This window comes from Fistularia commersonii, chromosome 32 (assembly GCF_037954325.1).
Source record: "Fistularia commersonii isolate RoL2024-O1a breed Wild chromosome 32, RoL_Fcom_v1.0, whole genome shotgun sequence".
Lineage (NCBI taxonomy): Eukaryota > Metazoa > Chordata > Actinopteri > Syngnathiformes > Fistulariidae > Fistularia > Fistularia commersonii.
The window spans coordinates 6,181,768-6,198,933 of NC_141315.1; the positions used below are offsets into that span (position 1 = coordinate 6,181,768).

At 40.3% G+C, this 17,166-nt stretch overlaps 1 protein-coding gene across 1 annotated transcript; it reads left to right on the top strand.

The window, feature by feature from the left end:
- The first annotated feature begins 259 nt into the window (after window positions 1-259).
- Window positions 260-16,369, top strand: fshr (follicle stimulating hormone receptor). Its single transcript, XM_086139629.1, has 14 exons — window positions 260-411; window positions 2,021-2,092; window positions 2,816-2,890; window positions 3,888-3,962; window positions 4,060-4,134; window positions 5,911-5,985; window positions 6,735-6,815; window positions 8,841-8,909; window positions 8,996-9,070; window positions 9,575-9,760; window positions 11,922-12,142; window positions 13,419-13,600; window positions 13,674-13,865; window positions 15,012-16,369. Exons 1-14 carry the CDS (start codon window positions 260-262, stop codon window positions 15,546-15,548), a joined length of 2,067 nt encoding a protein of 688 aa, XP_085995755.1. The 3' UTR covers window positions 15,549-16,369.
- The last annotated feature ends 797 nt before the right edge of the window (window positions 16,370-17,166 follow it).

Here is a 17,166-nt window from a genome sequence, read left to right on the forward strand (position 1 = left end):
ACACACACATATACTCACACACACCCACCCACTTGTGCCTGTTAGATTGCACCAAAGTGCTTCGTCTCAGTTCAACCCCACGACGAACCCTGAGTGGATCTGAACGTCAGGGAGGCAGAAGAAACCGTATCGGGTGTTGAAGGCCTGCGTGGATGTAAACGCCACGTGGGAGAGCGACGGGAAAGAACGCACGGCAACGCGGAGAGCGAGAAGGGACGATACCAGAGCTCCACGACTATCTGGACCGGGAAGAAACGCCATGATGTTGATGATGGTTCTGATAATGCTGACGATTGTAATGATTAAAACACCCGCGGCCTTGGAGAGAAACATTAAACCTGCGGTCAAGACCAGTTTGGCATTTGAAGTCACAGAGATTCCCAACAACATTTCCACAAAGACTGAGCGTCTGTGAGTAAACAAACACACACACACGTATATAGAAATGTACATAAGTACAGCTGTTTCGTATTTTGTGACTGTAACATTTAGTGTCATGTTTAATACTAAAGTTCTGCACTTCTATGGGAAATATGTTGATCATGGTTTATCGGAAAATTGCTACATATCTGACCCGATAACAATTTCTTTAATAAACCTCTGAAATATTAAACATAATTAGTTGCATAATATAAATTATGTTTTGCCACGCAGCATAACGCAGACATTATAAACATTAAAAACAATGAATGCTTAAATTATTTGATTATCAAAATATGGAATCATCACCGTTTCATCAAAGTTTTACCAATGCGATTTGACATTTTTTATATTGATTTTAACAACTGCCCGACTTGGTGTTGTCATATATTTACAGGGTTCTTCTTCGAGATAGTCGATCACATTTATTTTCACACGATTTGGTAAATAATAGTCATTTTAACTTCTTTCGAGTTCGTTCCTCACATAATCCTCCGGATTTGTGTTTCTTGTATGAGTGAAGCTCCAGGAGCGCCGGATCCGTCCGGACCCGAAACACACCTGCGCCTTTCAAACCTCACACCTGCTGTTTTAACGCCGGGTCTCTGATGAGAATATTTTTGCTTCCAGCAATCGGAGCCTCAGCGCAGATTATATAATCAGGTTGTTTATGGAATGATGAAATCTCTCATTAGAGCGACAGATGAAAATGATACAGCTGTTTTTGCACTTCTGATAAAAGAGTAAACAGAATTTAATATGTTGAGATTTGTAATTTCCCCTTTAAAACTTCTACCCGTGCAATAAGTAGCACGGGTCAGACGAAGTTTATGAGTCAAACTCTAATTTCACAGGACCCCATGATGATATCTTATCCAATTTTACCCCGAACGCAATCAAGTTGCATCATTTCGCTATTTATCAAGGCGAGACGTTTTTGTTTGTTGCAAATGGCGTTGCACGGATGTGGCGGCGGTATTTTCGTTAATGACGTGCAACTGGAAGAAGCAAAAAGAAAAAAGAAAAAAAAAGAGCTGCTCTACTGTTTTTGTCCACGGGAAACATGTTGGTGGAATCTCAAGGCCGAAGACGGGAGGAGGAGCTGGAAGAGTGGGGGGGTCAGTGTGGAGTCCTGGCACAAACGTGCGACTCAACGTACGTGATGGAGCTCACAGAAAATTAACATTACATATACGGCCGAAGTAAACATAGACAAGGACGTGGGTTTTTGGCAGAAATCGGGATTATTCCCAAGAGACACGCTGAGAACTCCCAGGAGACAACGTGTGTGTTCTCATCTGTTCTGTTCTGCTCGAAGGTCAAGGCTGTGGAACAGTGGGGATATTTACAACAAGGCAGCAGCGGATAGTCGATGCAGGTGTGAATTGCCAGATGCAAAATAAACTATGCGCCGATGAATTTTTTTAAAATCCCACCAAAATGACTCATAGACATAAAAGGCTTCTCGCAACGTTTTTTTTTTTTTTTTTTTTTTTCCAAAATTAAGTTTTGTTTTCTGCGTTCGGAGGGTTCTTTTTCTTAATTTTTTTTTTTTTTTTCCCCGACAGCCAAGTGTTAGCAGCTTTTTGTGTCTCAACAGGGATGTGAAGCAGACACAGATCAGAGTGATTGCCCAGGGTGCTCTGGCCCGCCTGCAGAAACTCACCAAAATGTAAGCGTGTATATCATGTTTATTCTTTGATAGGGAACATAATGAATAGGGGAGGTCAAAACACTCAAATATTGATCACCAAAACAGAGAAGAAGTATTACGGCCTCAACAGCAGCTTAATATTAATAGCTCCACTTCAGTTTGAGATGTAATCATGAGTTTACCCTAAATAAGACTAGGTTATCAAAACTAGTTTCATAATATTTCCTATGTATCCTGCCTAAACCAATAGAAAGTAAAACATTTATCCTTAGATTATGCACCGTTTGTTTATTTGATTGTAATTGAATGGAAAATCCCTTCACAAGCATTCAAAGGATATGATTTATCCCACATAATTACATCAGAAATTGCAGAAAAAAAGACGCAGATAAAACAAAACATGTAAAAAGAGGTTTTACTGTGAAATGTGTAACACATCAAATTTCTCTGTATTTTAGCTTAAATTATACTCTTTGGGAACTCCTCTTACCTGGAAAATGGAATTCAAATAGCTTAATTTCCATCAAATTGATTTCCTAATGGGGGGATGCATTAATAACATTTAAATAAAGGCCAAATATGTCTCTTGCTCTAATATTCAGAAGAAATTCTCTCACGCATGTTTTAGCATTCTCTGTGTTTTCAAAATTCTTTAATAATGCGTTTTAAGAGTTCACCTGTTTGACTTTAAAAATGTGTCGTGCACCCTGATCCTTGTTTTTCCACATTCTCCAACCTCAGTATCATCACAGAAAATGACATCCTGAAAAGCATTGCCACTTTTGCATTCGCCAGCCTTCCACACCTCAACGATGTGTGAGTACGCAACATTACAACATCTGCTGTTTGCATCAGTTGGAAGTGATCACAAAACCCTTGCGGCCGTAGCCAGAAATGCATGCCAAACATTGGATAAATATTTAAAATGTATAAGCTTCTTGATGGTGTCAGAGACAAAGAAAGTTAGAATAACTCATTCAACTTGCAAAAGTAGCTACGGCTTTATTATGCAAAAGCCTTGTTTGACAAGATTGGTAACACCTACCCCGCTAGATAGGAACAGTTATATTCATACTAGAATTTCAAGGTTAGCATTAACATTATGGCAAAAAAGCACCGGGGTAACAGCCAAGCAATATCTTTTTTTTTTTTTTTTCTAAATAAAGTAAATTTATCATTTATTCGGCCATTCATTCGTTATCTATACATCGTGGATTTGCGAAGGGGCTCAAGCATATCCCAGCTGTCAATTGGCAAGAGCCTCACGTTCACCGTCGCGTCACATAGAGACATACAAGCCGTTCACTCACTCATTCAAAGTTACACTGAGACATGCAATAATTCACACTTTCGTTCACACATCTGGGCAATTTTTGGGTCTCCAATACATGTCTTTGGACCGAGGGAACCCATGCAGACACTGGAAGAACATGCAAACCCCTGCACAGAAAAGCCCCCTATCATTATCGAACCGGGGAACTTCTGGCTGTCAGTCAGCAGCCCCAACCGCAGGACCGCCCAATTTATAATTTAATCAAGTTCCTGCATGCAAAAGGCTTTGGGACAGACATAAGAAAATATACACGATATTAAAGCATTTTATTCTGCCGACGTCAAGTTGAGTTGAACCCACGACTTTATCCGACTCTCTTGGGTATTTAGTCTTTGTCAGAAAACAACAAAAGCTGCAAAGGGACGAGAGGCGCGTTCGCCCAAACAGCAGCACAGTCAAAATATTTCAGACAGGAAGAGCGAATGAACAGACCTCTGTTGTTAATATGCCTTGTACTCACTTTACAAAATGTTACTTTAGCTACATTTCAGAAAACATAGAACTGGAGAGTATTGGAGCTTTCGCTTTCTCTGATCTCCCTGAACTCACAACGTTGTAAGTATTAACTGTCGGATAAATGGCGGCACGGAGGCGGAGGGGGGGGCTCTGATTTTGAGGGTGATCATCTATATTTTCATTTTATGTTTTACAGAACCATATCAAAGTCTAAACACCTGAGACGCATCGATAAAGATGCATTCAAGAACATCGCTAAACTGAAGTATCTGTAAGTATGCACTCGTCTGTGTCTCTTTTTAAATTGCATAAGTCGTGCCTGGAGGTGATCCACTTTGGCCCCCTAAATTTACTAAGAAAAATGCGTCATTTGACACCGCGAAAAAAAAAATCTTTCTGGTTGATATAGTAATTTTTATTCAAATTTTCCTTTTTGTTTTTTTTTCTGCTGGTTTTTAAATCATTTTGCAGACTCATTTGATTTAATTATTATTTTGGCTAATTTTAGTGTCATTTTTACAAGACAATACAAAGGTTTTTTTTTTTTCTTTTTCCAGTCTTATGTTTAAGCTATTTTCACTATGTTGTTTTTTTTAATGTATTGATTTATTATCTGCTGGATTATAGGTACCCTGTGTCATCATACATCCCCAATCTGTGCCTGATCAATGATTGATTTTATGTCCTTTTGCATCTCATGAAGTTGAGTTTGCTAAGTTTTATTTCATCTTACATGGTCACCTTCTTAAAATATTTGCCCGAGTCCTTTTTTTGTGGACTGTTTTTGTGATTTTTTTTTTTTGGTCTAAATCAACTCATTATTCATCATTCGTCTGTTGTTTTTGCATTTCCTGAAAACCTTTTAAAAAGAGGCACTTATTCTAAGAAGGCAGCAATGTTTTTTTTTTTCTCCTGGTGTGTCTCATTGGCTGTCACACCAGGGGACTCACCCCTCAGCCATATCTGGATACTTCAGTGCAGAATGTGAATCAAAATTGGGTCACTGGTGACAGGCCCAATTCTGCCATGACCAGAAATATAACTATTTAATTAGTTTGAGGCCTCTGGAATAAAAAAAAAAAAAGTGATCCAAGGAAAAAACATATTTTTCACACATTGAAGAGTTTCCTTCTGCAATATATATATGTAGATAAACTATTGCAGGATGGGCAATTCTAAATTAAAATACTTCCAATTTTCCATTGCAATACAGGAAGATGCACCCCTGTGGGCATGATCAGCTCTATCTGTTACATTCATCATAATTGGGACACATAAATTACAACATTTTTTCCTTAAAACTCACCACAGGAACATGGCATTTTTAATTATACTTAAATCACTTTGTTTAATATCAAAGAATCATTGTTGATTGTTGATTAATGGTGATCACCAGTCTTGGTAATCACTTATTCTTCCATCATTAAATTCTTTTTATTGTATTCAAAAATGATTGAAAAGAATGCCGGGAGTACGCTAGGAATTATAGCAGTTTAGAAATCGAGCAATTGCCAGATAATTAGCAATAAGATACCTAACAATTAACAGTAGAATTGAATTCAGTCCCAAGAGCAGAGCCAGGAAAGTAAATATATTTCAGTAATAACCACCTCCTGTGGATAATTTAACAATGCAATAGAAGAGAGAAAATTAATTCAATGTTGAATGAAAATGGGTGACCAAACATAAAACCGTATTTCTATTGTAGTACACAGGATTTAAGAGCTTCGCTTTGCTAAATATATATTTTCAGCTCCCTGAAATTGCGATTGAGTGGTGTGAACTTTAAAGCCCCTTTTTCCAATATGAAAGCAAGACGGTATAAAAATAGAACAGGGAGCTTTAAAGATTATTTACGATCTAAACCACATAAGAGCTTCAAGCCGACTTGTTTTGGACTCATTACACTCGTTCATTTGTATTTTGGTTGATTCAATGAATGCCACGCTGTTTGTTTTTAACCGCTGTGACTGCAAAACAGACGTCTGCTGTTCGGGGGTTGCTGTGTAAGAGTACTATTGTTCGGTTCTTAATCTGCAAATCACAGAATCATCTCCAACACCGGACTGCGACATTTTCCAGATTTCACCAAGATCCACTCCAGAGCCCACGGCTTTCTGTTGTAAGCCGGCACACTCTTCACACAATGCACACACGAACAACCATCTGATAGATATGCACTATCACGCCCACATACATTGGGACGATGCATGCATGTGAAATTACAACACAAAATATACATCTTTCCGGGCCCCCTCTGTTTTCTTCCTGTTTTTCTTCTTTTTGCAAATTCTTCCATTAAAGGGGGAATTTTCCGTGTACCTGTAAATCCAAATGTATCCGGAGCAACCGGTATCTAACTTGTCGCCATGTCCAAAAGCCAATCGCTGTTTTGCTCACGTACAGCCAAAGAGCAGAATGTCTCCCAGTGTTTATTCAGTAGATTACACAAATATGATACCGCGGTGGGCTCGCTACAGATGGGGCAAGATGCCGTCAGCACGCCCGGAGATGATTAAACAGGCCGATAAAACCCGGTCGGTAGCATTAGATCTCAAGGACGGAACATCCCCGTAGGAGGGACGGCAAGTTTGTGAACCCTTAAGATGGTGATAGAAGACCACATTCAGCAGGTCACCAAGGATTCACAAATGGACCACTGGGACAGAGAGCGGCAGCAGATTCTTTTTATGTGTTTAGCAGAGGGAGCTAACGGTTAAGTGCTTAGAATTAACAGAGCTAGACACAATGCGGAATGCCAGCGGGATAAGGGGAAAAGAGACCATATTAATATTATTTCTTATTTTATCCTTTTTTTTTCCCCCAGGCTTATCAGGACTAATTGTGTTCCATGTAATTTTCCCCGTGCAGTGACCTCCAGGAGAACAGCCACATAAAGACCGTCCCGACCGACGCCTTCAAAGGTCTCTGCGATCAGACCATCGAGGAGATGTAAGGGATTTGTCGTTCTTTTAAAAGCAAAGCTTTGTCGAAAACGCCCCGTTCCCTCTTCTATTTTGAGTATCCGCTCTCCTGCTGCAAGCCGACGTCAAAGATGCACTTCAGGGTGTTCTGCATTGAAAGAGGCTGACTTGTGTTTTAATTTTCTACCGTGAAATCGATATTAAATGTTTTCCCTCTGTGAACGATGCCAAATCGAGACTATCATTGAAATTACTCGACGCCGGGTACTATTTTTAGGAGCTTTACAGTCACCGAACAGTTTTGTCGTTCCATATTCAGCTGAGACTTTCACACTGGAAAAACAAAAAAAATTCATAATTCAACACACACATCTTTTGAACAACTTTGATTTCATTCAATTACAGCACAATTTTAGCAAATAAAAGTAAAGGTCTCCGGCCTGACCTGACTTTGTTATCTAGTTTGGTCCTTCTCAATGAAGTTTGTTGCCCGAAAAAAAAAAGTTAATTTAATTTGTAGATTTACTGAAACACGATCGTTCTCCCGGAGGGTTCTCTGAACTCAACCAGGCAAAACTTGCTGTTAATTCGAGTTTATCGGCCATCGTTATTAGACCAACAATGCAAACCCCTCTGCGCCCCCGGGATGATCAGAGCTGGTGCGTGTCCAAATCCGGCTTGAATCTTCTACAACATTCCGCCCGAGCTGCCCTGCAGAGTCCATTTACAAACTCTTGGCTATCTTGTCACATTGGACCTCGCGCCTTCCCAACCACTCAGCCATGATGTCACCGGGGTACTTAGTGAAATCGCGGCCGCTGGCATGGATGGCCGGCGAGCGTGCAAGCCCGCTGTGGGGTAAAAGTCAGTTGTTGTTTTCCTGCAACCACCCCAACACCCTTTAAACCACATAGTAATATAGAAACATTAAATGTTCATTGTTGTCTAAATTGATGATCTCAAATGAAAACACTATGACGGCAACAAACATCAGGATCTTTTTTTGCAGAAATTCAAAATGTATTCGTCGTTTCAGCAACCGGACAAATTTGATATTAAATTCGAGTTCAGGCTGTGGCTCAATTCATTCCAATTTTTGGCACGATTGTATAATCAAAAGTGTGAAAAATATACCATTGCTTGTTTTCATTGTCAAATCCCCCAAATCACCTTTTCCAATTTAGAATTCTCATTTGACTGTGAAAACAATTAATTATAACTAATATGTTTCCATTTGAAGACAAACGCTGCTCCGACTGCTTTATACATTTACAATTACCAGTATTTCTGCAGTCAGAAAAATTATCTGCAGCCTCACAGTGCTCATTTCATCAGCATGGAGTCCATTGGCAAAGGGATTTAGGATCCATGTGATGAGGATACAAGTGCCATACTTGTTGCTTTCAAGTATGAGCGCCGGGATAAATGGCGTGAATGCCTTGCGCAGTTTCAGTTTCTCAAGACCGCAATGGGCTGAAAAAAGAAAGCTTTATCGTGACTTTAATGAAAAACTGAACATGACACAAGAGAGGCAAAGCTACAGCAGCGCTAGAAGCAAGACTTCATGATGTGAAAACTTACAAGCCATAAGAGGCTGTTGAAAGACGTCTCTGAGGCAGGAATAAACCCGAAGGACACAAATGAACCGAGCCAACCTTCAACGGTGCCTCCTGTTATCATGTTTTCTCGACACGTTCGTGCTTCACCTCGTCACATTGTTCAAATGAGTTCCAATTACAACATAGTAACAGTTGTAATCCCTACAAAGTATTATCCCACAGCTACGAAATAACATCGAAAAAGCAATACTTTGGCTGCTTTTTGAAGTGAAAAGTTTTCTTTTTATAGAAATCTTACCTCCAACTGCCATTTTCTCAATTCCTTTGACTCAAACATCCGGCGTTTCGTCCAGTTCTTTGTTAAGGGAACAAATGACTTGCAAAACACACTTACACACACACACACAAAAAAAACTTTGATAGTTTAGTTATTGTTGGTGATGTTCTGTGATGAAGCCACGAGAGTTTAATTTGGCTTCGCTTTCCGATGACAGACGGCTTACCAGAAATGGCATCAAGGAGGTGGCGACGAAAGCCTTTGACGGCACAAAGATGCACAGATTGTGAGTCACAGGCAGGGACACAATCACAAACAGAGGATTAACCATTAATAAATAGCTCATAAATTGAAATTCTCTTTTTCTCTCAGGTTCCTGACCGGCAACCAACAGCTTACTCACATCAATCCCAATGCCTTTGTGGGTTCCAGTGAGTTGGTGGTACTGTAAGCATGACATCCAACTGTAACTCATGCCTACATGATTCACCCTCTTCATCAACACTTATTTAACTCAGGTTGTTGGATGTAGGAGAACACCGGAAACGATGCGGCATGTGTTAAGAGATTCAAAATCATTAAATCCATGCCAGATTCGAGGTAAAATTAGGTTCGAGATTGAAGAAGTTCTTGGCCAGCAGGCTATTCTTCCTTGGTTGTCTCTTTTTTTGTGTTTATTTCACATGGCAACACAGTCCTGATTTTTTTGATACGGTTGTTCTTTCTTGGTTTGCTTTCTGTGTTTCAGTTGATCCAAAATATGCATTTTTCAGGCACATTTCAATGAATCACTCCTCCTACAGCAGGGGGTCTTTTGTAGAAAAAGTCAGTGAAATCAGATTTTTGGTCAAGTGCTGCGGACATTGAACCGCTGATATCGTAATGGATACTGAAGTCCTCCTGACATCTCCTTTTACATTTTATAATACCTTCTTGTTTTTGTCTTTGCAGGGACATCTCCCACACCGCCCTCAGGTCCTTGCCGGAGTCCATCCTTGGCGGCCTCCAGAAACTGATCGCGGAGTCGGTCCACCAACTGAAAGAGCTTCCCCCGCTGCAGCTTTTCACCAAGCTTCGCCAGGCCAACATGACCTACCCCTCTCACTGCTGCGCCTTCCAGAACATACACAGGAACAGGTAGGTTCATTCAAGGAATTGCTTGTTTACGAGATGTCGGGTCGAGAGATCGCCGCTCGAATTTCTCCTCTCGATATGAATTTGCAGGATTCGGGATTTTGCGTTATATGGGTTAGCTGCAAATCATGGTACTTGACAAGCTTTTATTAAAGATACATAGGTTAACTTGCAACTGCTGTCAATATCAGAGGAAAATGTGAAACAGAGGGTGTCAACAACAACAAAAACCCTTCAATCTGGATTGTCTATTTAAAATGTTAAAGGAAACGTATCGGTCTCCTTTGAAACTCCAAGATGGCTACACGATGAGTCAACATGAAGTGAGTGTAGCGCATACCACTGCTGGGTTACTCATGTCTTATCCCATCTGTCATACACACAGCGCCGTGTAACAATGGCCAACCGTTGCTGCGCTGTTTGTGCACATGAAATCAGTTGGTGCAGCTAGAAAAAGCAAAAACTAACTCATCGAAGACAACAGTGTTCATCCATCCATCCAATTATTGAAACACACAGCTCAGATGTGATGTCATTCCCAGCTCCAGGCTCACATCTGTCAAGACAGACAGATTTCTGCAGATGTGTCAGAACAACCATCTGCAAAATCAGCTGTTTGGGGAATGAATGAATGAAAGAATGAATGGATGAATGAATCCATCCAGGCTTTTTCTCTTGGCACACAGACCAGCACAAAGGGAATAATAAATGTTACGCATTACAATTTCTTTTTGTATCTAATTAAAAAAACATCTGAAGATGCCAAGGCGATGAGCGTCTTTTACATTAAGGATTTCATGTTCGTGATCTTCTATAACAGTGGTCCCCAAACTACGACCCGGGGGCCCCTGAACAATATCAGAGAGGCATTATGATTTTATAATCATAATGCAAGTAATAATACAAATATAATCGTATTGATATCTACTGGGATCAAATCTGTTCTATAACAATACTAGTAGTGAAGTGTGTTATGTTGGTAGGTGTTGGTATCAGTTCGGTTTCATAGCCTGCTTGCTTTCTGGTTTCCACAGTGAATTTGATATGAGAGAGCTGCAAACAGTTGTGTCTACAAGAAAGTTAATGTTCCTTGATCTTTTTTTCTGTGAAAAACTTAAAAAGGGTTATTTGATTATTATTTATGTATTTTCTGATTTATTTATTTTTTTCCTGTCAAGATCCCGGAAAGGGTCAATTTTTGGTTATGTGTGGCTTTCTGGAAAAAAATAAATGTTTACATTTAGACACCTCTGTGATTGTCACAGTTTTTGTTAAAAACCGGCACCGAAAACGTTATTTCGCCCTCGCGGGAAAAAGTTTGGGGACCCTTGATCTATAATCATCCCTGCGACTGATTGCATATTACAACAGAGAGTTAATTTCTCGATATTCCCTCTGGGATGAAAAATAGACGTTGTGTTGGTTTCGCTCCTGCCTGTTTAACATGCAACAGTGTGATATTCTGGACTGCATTTTGGATGAATCAGAAACAGCTCACTGTGCCTCATCAGAAGAGAAAACGCACTGGAGCTCCAGACAGCCACTGCTGTCATGAACAAAACATCATAGCGGCGGTATGAAATGAATCATTGATTTGGCAGTATGACAGACTAAATCATAGAGAAACCAAGAAATACAATTATCTTACTTGTTGGCAAAGAAAGCATTAAATACCAGAAGTGACTTGTTTGTAAATGGAGGAAATGAAAATGAGAGACTACTGAATGATCATAAGAAAAAATATGATATTCAGTTAGACAACAAGATGAGACTGTTTCTGTGTTGTTGGAGGTTAAAATTGACGATCTTTATCATGTTTATGTCACTTTTTAAACCGTGATGTCGATATTCTCTGTCAAAATGGTTTAAAAAAACCAAAAGGCTGTTTTCTCCACCGGTAACCTGAAAACGGGATTTTAATGAAAGCGAGCCGTGCTCAAGACTTTGCAAATGAAGAATGGAGGAAGGCGGAAAAATGTTTTTGGAATAAAACTGGAGCTTCATACTTTCTTTTGATTTGTTCCAAGTTGAGATATCCAAAGAAAATGAATATTCTCTTAGTGGTTCAGGCCCCACTACTTCTGTCGTACGTCCCTTTTCTTTCAGGCAAAAAGTAAAAGCTCTCTGTTTGACTTTTTTCAAATATATTTCCTTGTGTGTTTAGTTCAAAGTGGAATCTGGTATGCTCCGACCCCGAAGCTCTGGATGACCCCCCCTTCTACAGGGACCACTGTTCCAATTCCACCAGCATCACCTGCAGCCCAATCCCAGATGCCTTCAACCCCTGTGAGGACATCATGTCAGCCATCCCTCTGCGGGTCCTCATCTGGATCATCTCCATTCTCACTCTGCTCGGCAACGTGACAGTCCTCCTGGTCTTGTTAGGTACTGAACTTAAAAATCATCTTTAAGGAAAAAAAAAGAGGGGTTATTCACAAACACAAAATTATATTTGTGGGACACATACTGTAGGTCAAAATCCCTTGTCCATGCAGTTTTTGATGACAGCAGGAGTCTAGAAAACATCAATTTTGCGGGACTTCTAGCCAGACAATGTGAATGTAGCAATTGCTCTCTGCTCGTATTAAAAACATCCAAAAAACAGCCACATTCCCATAAACACTTGTGCTGGAGCCCAATGACTTATTATATTTTGTAGTTAAAACCCACCTCCCACACAATTTAACTTTGCTTAGATGTTTCACTGTGTAGAAAAATTATATATTAAAGGCTGTTTACACCATTTCAGCTGCCTCCGTGACCAATTTGAATACCAGTTCAAAGAAGGACCCGTCAAAAGTTTTAGAACTCATTTATTCACTCTTTTTAATAATAATCCAGCCGTGTCTGGTCAATAACTTTCATTATACCAGGGTCTTTTTTAAATGCTCTCTTCTCATTGGCCGGCAGGTGTGCATTAAGCACACTTAACACAAAAGCAGATTGTCTCAATTCTAATTACCTTTCTAAATTCATCGGCTGTGTTAAAGAGAGCAGCTGTTTCTCATTATCAACCCAAGCAAGTCGACTGATTCAGCAGCAGTCGGGATGCAAACACGCCCCTGGATGATTTTAACACTTCTTTCTATTCACTTCTTCACAACCTTTCAATAACGAGTGCAAAACATCACCAAAGACTTGACAAATGCTTTTATTCATGAATGTGAATGCACTTTGGGACTTAGGCGCCTTGTTATGAGATTTCCTTCCCATGTTCAGCTGAGAGAAAGAGTTATAATGCTATATAAAAATTATCGCATATTTCCCATTTTTCGTCCCTTAATGACGGCCTACTATGATGGTTCTTGACGCGGTGCTGAGTTACTATGGCGACTCCTTTCAGAATCCTGACAGAAATCAAAATTCAATAAGCAACAGTGGAAACATCTCATGTTTTACAGTGAGCTGTAAATGTTCAGGCCTCCACATGACAATACAAATCATCAGAAAGAAGATTTTCAAGGAGACAATGCAAATGATATCAGGAAACCATTGATCTCTTTGTTTTTTTAATATTGCCATAAACATAAGCCTTCCCTCTTACCCCATACGCTTCTGTTTTCCACATTTATTTTGAATTCCTTCCTTCTAATGTCAAAATTGTTTACCACGAGGAAAAACTCTTTTTTTATATACTTTCTGTTCACTGCTGTGTTGCCAGGCAGCCGCTCAAAACTGACTGTTCCTCGTTTCCTCATGTGCCACTTGGCATTTGCTGACTTCTGCATGGGCATCTACCTGATCGTCATAGCAACGGAAGACACGCTGACACGAGGCCGCTACTACAACGACGCCATAGACTGGCAGATGGGCCCTGGTTGCAGCGTGGCCGGTTTCTTCACCGTGAGTTGGTGACGTGGCATTCTGATGCTCCTGCAGGTTGTGGGTTTTACATATACTTGTGGACGGATTTCAGGTGTTCGCCAGCGAGCTCTCCGTGTTCACACTCACAGCGATCACCCTGGAGCGCTGGCACACCATCACGCATGCACTGCGGCTGGACCGCAAACTGCGCCTGAGGCACGCCTCCACCGTCATGGCGGCGGGCTGGATCTTCTCCTGCCTGGCTGCGTTGCTTCCCACCGTTGGGGTCAGTAGCTACAACAAGGTGGGTGAAAAAGATCTTTGTGAAAAGAAAATCGACAAAAGGAAAGTGCGAGTTTTTTCCCCGTGTCACGTAAGCCCCAGTCTTGAAAAGCTCTCGGGGTTAGAAATTAATTCTAGCGCTCACTGAGACGCCTCTCAGGTATTTCTTCTTTTTTTTTATTCCTGAAGGACATCTCATGGATTGCAGCTTAGACTGATTCACAAAGATTACACTTTCCCTTTTCATTCAAATCGTTTACTCTCTGCACTTTGCTCATGATTATGTATGTGACGGTTCACGTCTCTGACGATAGAAATGTTACGGGACATCACCGGAGATGCACTTCAGAATCTGTAAACCTTGGCAAACAACAAATGTAATATATCCATCTCTCTTAGACAACATTCAACCATCATTGTGAATTCAATATGTCTCCCAGGGTGCCCCCTGTATGTTTTCACTGTCAAATCTATGTATTTAAAGTCCTGTTTCGGTCCAGGAGTGTTTTTATTCTTGTTTGAACAGTGGAATGAGCCCGACAGTGTAGAATAAGAATCCACTCAGCGTGATACTAGAGTGCTGTTTGCACATGTACAGCGTTTCTGTTTTTTTTTTTTGTTGTTTTTTGGGGGGTTTTTTTACCTTTCTATTTTCCAGCCCTGCCTCAGTATTTTAAGAGCCAGGTACATGAGCTTTTTTTTTACAAAATATCAGAAATATTTTTGGAGACAATCCATATACATACATAACAAAACTTATCTTTTCTTTGTAATGTTAATATGCATAACCAAAGTAAGTGCAGAGTCTTAACACACAAGTCCCAAGTCATTTTAGGTAAAGTCAGACCAATTTCAAGCAACTCACATATAAACAACATAAATAACACCGATTTCATTATTTCACTATCCAATGTATGTATAGGCAAACGGTATAAACCATAAACTATACATTTATGAATGAGTGTATACAAACACAGTATACACACACATACTGTTTATATACAGTACACTGTATCCACTATTTCATGTCATTAATGACATCCATGTCAAATATGTTCAAAGTAATGTTGCCAAGTAATTCAATTAGTGACTTGATATTATTACGATATTCATTTGGACCAGTGCTTATGATACAAAAAATGCATTTTCTTGTATGTTTGTCGAGCAGGTTAGTATCTGCCTGCCTATGGATGTGGAGTATCTGATGTCTCAGATCTATGTGGTGTCTTTACTCGTCCTCAACATCCTGGCTTTCATCACGGTGTGCGGCTGCTATCTAAGCATCTACCTGACCGTCCGCAACCCCTCGTCGGCGCCGGCCCGCGCCGACACCCGTGTGGCCAAGCGCATGGCCGTGCTCATCTTCACTGACTTCATCTGCATGGCTCCCATCTCCTTCTTTGCCATCTCAGCAGCCCTCAAGCTCCCTCTCATCACCGTCTCTGATGCCAAACTCCTACTGGTCCTCTTCTACCCCATCAACTCCTGCTCCAACCCCTTCCTTTATGCCTTCTTCACGCGTACCTTCAGGCGGGATTTCTTCCTTCTGACGGCTCGCTTCGGCATGTTTAAAACACGGGCGCAGATTTACAGGACTGAGAGTTCTTCCTCCCAGCAGCCGGCGTGGACCTCTCCGAAGAGCGGTCCTGTGATGCTGTATTGTTTGGCCAACACATTAAGTCAAGATGGAAAACAAGAGACCTGACTGTTTTTCAGAATTCACCAGAAACAGACTTGATGTATTCAAAATGTGTTTTATTTTTTTCTCAACCTCATATTTCTATTTCTATGGGGATCAGAGAGTACTAAAGCAAACACATGTCACAGAGATATTTGAAGATCTTTAATTCATGAAGGCCTCTCCAATACCCATTGTTTAACAAGTGCCCTTCTCTTCCCACATTCATTGACCTTACGGTTTGACTGACATCTTCAATGTTAACAGCATTTCCAGTCAGCTTATCAGCAACTGATTCCTCCACCCTAACCTCTGAACCCCTACACGGTGGAGCAAAAGTGTCATTATCTGTCTAAAATGCCACAACCCAGAAGTGACAGAATATGTTTAGAATATCTGCAGATACTTGGACCAAAGTTAGGACCCTGATAATCTTTTCAGTTTGTTTAAACCACAGTGACAGTGCCAGAGAACATAATGGGAAAAATATGTTGTTGTTTGAGTGAGGCTTTTTTGGTTAGATTTCAGACAGAAAAGTCAGAATCTGACTTCACACCGAACGTGAAACCATGCTTGGCGTTCTTCTAACATGCCGAAAACATGTCTGTGACACACAGAGCATGTGACTAAGTAGTGTGAAACAAAAACAGTGGAAGAATCAATTGAAAGTGTATTAGGGTATGGAGACTGTGCTGAGAGGGTGAATATATATTCAGCTTTTTGGGGGGAAAATTGAACTTGAAAATAGATAGCGATGAGCACTGACAAAGACTCTGTGAGGAGAATCTGCCCTTTTTTCCCCCAAATAACAACACTTATCATCGCAATATAGAAGAGTGCAACTAAAAGACAGAAGATTTAAAAAAAAAAAACTCAGGATAGCCAATCTCATAGACTTTCAAATGTAACCCTGCTAGTGTTTAAATACAAGTTGAAGCAATTTAGAATTGACTGACGCTCACATTTGCATGTATTCTGTACACCAGAAAGTGATTTGAATAATATTCATCAAGAAGACCAGAAGTAGTTACTGTCAAGCATTTTGTCTGCTCTAGCTCCTCCCTCCAACACTCTATTGCTCTTTTTCTTCCTCGGTTTTATAGCTTGGCATATAGCAAGTTGAATCACTGCCATCTGAATTTCAATTCATGTACATGTGATTATATTTGTAATGTAATTATGCATGTTAGTTGTAAATGATGTCACAACATTTTATTACTTTGTGATCTGTAAAAAAAAATGATGGGTGTATTTTCATATAGTTTATAAAGATATATAATATATTCTAACATGTTTCAGCAGAGTTTTTGCAGTGAATAAAGTTGTACAAAAACGAAAAATACACACACACATGCACACAAAACTGAGCAGTTTTATTTTTGCAACGCTATCCTTCAGTGCATCCAGTAACATACAAGGACAAAGTGACCCCATGAACCTCTTCACTGGGTGTGTAGGAGGGGAGACAACACAGCTGCTTTTTCTGCCTGGAGGATTGATACCACTGATAATTTGAGTGTGTGTTTGTGTGTGTGTGTGTGTGAGAGAGAGAGAGGGGGGGGGACACAAACACAGACTCATACACACACCAGAGTTTGAAGGCTGCAGGTGGAAGAAGAAATTAAAATCCAACTCATTGGCATGG